Source organism: Augochlora pura, chromosome 4, assembly GCF_028453695.1.
Source record: "Augochlora pura isolate Apur16 chromosome 4, APUR_v2.2.1, whole genome shotgun sequence".
In the NCBI taxonomy this organism is placed as follows: domain Eukaryota; kingdom Metazoa; phylum Arthropoda; class Insecta; order Hymenoptera; family Halictidae; genus Augochlora; species Augochlora pura.
The window spans coordinates 23,781,981-23,787,471 of NC_135775.1; the positions used below are offsets into that span (position 1 = coordinate 23,781,981).

Sequence of the window (5,491 nt, forward strand, 5' to 3'; positions counted from 1 at the left end):
GCGAACGACATTTATTCCTCTCAAAGTTCCTCGTCGCGTTCGATGAAAAAGCCGGGTCGCGAGACGCTTCGTGCGCGTCCACCCGTTATACATGTATATTCCCAAAACACCAATTGAATCGCGTCTCCGCGCAATTATGAGCAACGGCGATGGGAGCCGGGAGGGGGGAGAGGGAAAACTTTCAATTCGCATTTTCCGCGCGTAGGAAATCCCGTGAAAGGCCCGCGTCACGTTCGCGAATTAATTCCGAACGAACGGGGCGCCTCGTCGCTGCACCCCCCACCCCACCCCCCACCCGTCGACCGACCGGCCGACCGGACCGGCGAAATTTCTGCGCGTTGATATTCAATTGAACGACAATGACGAAGCTCCCAATGAGATAACTGTGATCGAACGCGCGCTCGGGGATCGGGGGAGGGAGGGGTGTGCGCCTCTCGGCGAAAGTTTGCGCGTACAGCGCGCCGCGTGTCCGGCTTTTCGGGGCTCGATTTTGGGTTCGATGCACCGAGAATCCCGACCGGCGCCGATATAAGGTCGTTCGTCCCTTCGTCGACTGTAACAAGAACGAGATTGTTCGTCGAAGTCGTTGTAAGAGTTGTATTACAGAAAAATTCAAGAAAAATAGCTGATAATTGCTGAATCCTTCGAACAGTGGAATAACACACAATCTTCAAAACCGTGATCGTTTCTCTGGCCAGACGGTATGTTGGAAAAGACAGAGAGACGATATTTATCGTCGGAACGAATTAAAATTACAGGGTACCGATAGAGAGAATCCACATTGTATTTACAGCGAAGGCAGAATTTCTTCGCCGGATGCACAACAATTTCCAATCCCTGTTGCGCGCTGTAAAACCCGTGAAAATCGATCGAATTTCTCATCCCACGTTCCCTCCGCCTCCCCCCCCCCCCCCCCCCTCCTCCGAGCCTCTATAATATCCTCCCCTAATGGAAAACCTTTCCAGTTTGATTTTCCTTGCCGGGCAACGCAACGAGCAGTCGTCTCGATAGGAAAAGAATTCGCCGCGCGTTGTTTCATCGAGTCCCCATTTTCACGGAATGCCCGCGTAATTATGCGCTTCGCTAAAAATTGCTCTCTCTCCCTCGCTCTTTTTTTTCTCTTTCTCTCTTTTGCCGTTCGTTCGCTCGCGTTCGCCCGACCGGATGCATCAAGTTTACACGCTCCGGGAGCAATTTCTAGACATTGAGAAAGTATCGCGTTCGCAGGGAGCCGGCCGTCGACGTGCGTGTAAAACGAGCCTCTGTCTCTCTGCTCGAAATCAAACAGCCCCGGGAATAGGGGAGAGAGGAGGAAGGAGGAGGAGGAGGAAGAAGAAGAAGAAGAAACGGCATTGGTAGCGCCGGTTCCAGCGATTATTTCTGAATGAATGTCGTCTCGTCTCGTCTCGTCTCGTCGATCGCCGAGGAAATTGTTTCAATTAAAGGAACGTTTCGGTGGATATCGTGTTATTATCTGTACGAGTCTCGATAAGTCGTTCTGCGAGAGTTTAACGGGTACGAAGTCGATCGTAGGTTGGGATGTTTGATATTGTTTATTTATATGGGTTGTTAGATGTTGTTTAATATTGTTTGTTCATAGTTTGTCCAGACATAAAATAGACGTCTCAAGATGTCCATACCCAAAATGAATATCTGAAGACGTCTAGACCTAAAATTGATGTCTCAAGACATTCAGACCTAAAATTGATATCCCAAGACATCCATACCTAAAATGAATATCTGAAGACGTCTAGACCTAAAATTGATGTCTCAAGACATCCAGACCCAAAATTGATATCCCAAGACATCCATACCTAAAAGGGACGTCTCAAGACATTCATACCTAAAATTGATATCCCGAGACATCCAGACCTAAAAGGGACGTCTCAAGACATCCAGACCGAAAATGGACGTCTCAAGACATCCATACCTAAAATTGATATCCCAAGCCATCTAGACCTAAAATGGACGTCTCAAGACATCCACCCTTAAAATGAACGTCTCGAGACATCCACACCTAAAATTGATATTTTAAGACATCCGTATCTAAAATTGATATTTTAAGACATCCATATATAAAATTGATATTTTAAGACATCCATATCTAAAATTGAAATTTTAAGACATCCATATGTAAAATTGATATTTTAAGACATCCAGACCTAAAATGGACATTTCAAAACATCCACCCCTAAAATGAAGATCTCAAGACATCCATACCTAAAATTGGTATTTTAAGACATCCACCCCTAAAATAAACGTCCCAAAACATCCAGCTTCCATCATACCCCCACCACCCTCGTCCCAATATTAAACAACATTCCCCAACCAACAAATTTCACTCACAACCTCGACATCCTCAAAACGATCTCATTACTCAACGCGTCAACCATCCCATCCCTAAAGACACCTCATCACATAAACGCTCCCGCAAACGAAAGGGTTAAAGTAGCAAATCAAGGTCCCGTCGCAGTCGATAAATTGCCGGGACAACGAGAAGTTAAGTAAAAGCATCGAAAGCCGCGCCGGCCTGTTAAATCGGCGTAGCTCGTTAAAAATTAGCATGATCGACCGAGAGACCGGCGCGACGTCGGCCGCAGAGACCTCTTCCGAATTCGTTATCCCAAGAAGAGAGGTCTAAGGGAAGAGAACTGCGGAGAGGTCGAAGGCGAGAAGCTTGTCGCGTTTACGAGCGATGTCGTCTGGCCGGGCCAAGCGCGGCGCCGCTGCGGTGGCTGGCAGCTTACGGTGTTAAAACGAGCAAATGGTGGGCCGGGAATCGTTCGGGACTCTGGTTCACGGGCGGAAAAAAAGGTTCGGGGGGAGGGTGGAGAGGAGGGGAGAGGAAAGGAGTGGGGAATGGCCGGGGCCGGTCAGGCCTGGGAAAGAAGCAAAGGGTGGAGCGGGTGTGTTCGCGTGTCCTCTGTGACGCGGGTCGTCTCGTCGCGTCGAGGCGGCCCGGAGTGCGCCCCTTCCTCTCTCTCACTCTTTCTCTTTCCCTCTCTCTCTCTCGCGCTCTCGTGCCCCTAGCCTCTCTCCATGCCAGCCGGAAACTAATTTAAGTTGGAGAATCACTTTGGCTGTTTCGATTTATTCAGATACTCGACGTATTTCCCGCGAGAGGCCACCCGTCCGACGTTCCGCGCCCCTCGCGCCCCCGCGCACCCCCGCTCCCTCGATTGCAGCCCCCGCGCGTCCGCCCCTCCCCCGTCCCGGCCCGCGCAACATTCAACGTCGATGCATGAGTCCCGACATGCACAGGTTTGGTCCACGTGAAAACTCGAGACCCGTGGAACCCGTTTAAACCGAACCGACGTACGCCGGGTATTACTTCGGCTACTGCTACCGAAATACGCTTTCCGACGTCGGCCGCGCGTCACCTATCCCCCGTCGACAACCCCTTCGGCCGGTTTGGGGCGGTCTCTGTACACCGTCTTAGGCTGGCCCACTTTCCGAACGGTCCCAGCGAGCTGATATTTATCTGCGAATGGCCTGCCGGGATCGCGGTGATTATTTTTCTATTTTTCGACTTTTAAGGTTATGGGGGTGAGTTTGAGATATCTTGAGTTGGGCGAGGATAAAATTGCTTTTGCAGATGATGTTCGATGTAAAGGGGTTGTATGTTGTATTAATAATTGTGGTTTGTTTATTGGGTGGTGGAGGATGGTTCTTAGTTCAATTGTTTTGTTGTTGGTTTGATTTTTATTTGGTTTATTGTATGAAGTGAGAGCTGAGAGGAGAATTGGTCAAGATAAGATAAAAATGTCGGTATAAAAGACGGTTATACGTAATGTTAACAATTTCTTTTTATTTTATATAATGGTAGACGATTTTTCTAAGCTGAATTGATTTTTGAACCTTGATCTTAATTTTCTTTATGTTAAATTGAAATTTGAGAGAATTGAGTAAGATAAGGTAAAAATCTCGATATTAAAAGGTGCTATACTTAGTATTAACAAATTCTCTTTATTTATATAACAATATCGAATATTTCTAAGCTAAATTAATTTTTTTAACCTCGATCTTAATTTTCCTTATTATATTAAATTTTATATTTCAGAGAAGTTATCAAGCAGAATAAAATATCAACGTCGATAATATATATATACACTCGCGTTCGACATAAGTATAGTATACGCGCGACGATTGCGCTATAATTATCGAGAGGATAGCGAGACTCTGTTATTCGGGTATCGCGGAACGATTATGAACCGTACAATTAACAAGGGTATTTTAACCGCGTCGGCCGACGGCGAAATAAATGACGGGCGCGGAGAGGGGGGAGAACGGTATCGATGTTAATTTAATCGCTTGATTTACAAATCTGTAGATGTCACGAATAAAGATCCGTAATTAATCGAATCGATCACTCGGATGGAATCACGCGCCCGCGATCGCCCGCATAAGTTCGACGTGAATAATGGGTATCGCCGCGCGACTCTCGATTAATATCCGCTACCCGCGCGAATAGTTAAACAAAGTAAATCGAATATATTAAAAGTGTAATTTCATACCGGGTTTAATTCCGCCGCGAGAATTCCATGGGATTTCGCGCGATTTTCTTTGTTCTGCGCTGATTGACGTGAGAGAGAGAGAGAGAGAGAGACAGATGGACGTAGACAGAGAGATAGAGAGACAGAGAGAGAGAGAGAGATACAGAGAGAGAGAGAGGGAGAGAGGGAGAGAAAGAGAGAGATACAGAGAGAGGCAAAGAGAGAGATATAGAGAGAGGCAAAGAGAGACATACAGAGAGAGGCAAAGGGAGAGATACAGAGAGAGAGAGAGAGAGAGAGGGGCAAAGAGAGAGATACAGAGAGAGAGAGAGGCAAAGAGAGAGATACAGAGAGAGAGAGAGAGAGAATAAAAAAGAGAGAAGAAACGAGGTACAACAAGTACCACGCTTCATTTGCTTAAGCTTAATGGTCTTTTCTGCAACACAAGGACGTTTCAGAATGCGAGCCTTAATCTTCCCCATAAAACACTGATTGTGGATTGACTTTTAAATGCCTTGGAAGCACGGGAGAAAATAGCGGGGCAGCCCCTAGTACCGTCTGGCACGGAACTCCCCGGGAACTTTCTTATTTTTCCTCCCTTCTCTTCCATTCCCTTTTAAGCAGTAACAATGCTTTTGGGCTTTACATTTCTTTGGACCGGCCCGCCCGCGCCGAAGGAAAATTTGGTGCCGTTTTCTACGCCGGCCGCGAAACCGGTTCCCCGGTCGCACATTATTTACCGAAATAATGAACTCCGCTAAACAGTCCCGCCGAACGTAAAAAGCCCCGGCCAATCGACCATCCTCGCAATTAACGTGGAAAACGTACCAGGGCCCCGTCACGCGAAGTCACGTGGCATCACGGACGACACTCGGAACAGCGTCGGGTATACATGTTTCCATTGTGTACCATTTGTTGGTTAGCGTTTGCAATGTGTGGTTTCATTGGTTTTTATTGTTTTTAATGGCTGATTTGACGTGGTTGTTATTTTAATGAAT

The 5,491-nt window shown here is 47.0% G+C and overlaps 1 protein-coding gene across 1 annotated transcript in view; it reads right to left on the reverse strand.

Annotated features, from left to right (window-relative positions):
* Positions 1–1,770: 1,770 nt before the first annotated feature.
* The window catches only part of LOC144468530 (RNA-binding protein Raly-like), a 299,758-nt gene continuing 296,037 nt past the window's right edge, over positions 1,771–5,491 (reverse strand). Inside the window, exon 7 of the mRNA XM_078178091.1 lies at positions 1,771–1,814. Coding sequence (XP_078034217.1) covers positions 1,771–1,814 — 44 coding nt within the window. The remainder of the gene's footprint in view (positions 1,815–5,491) is intronic.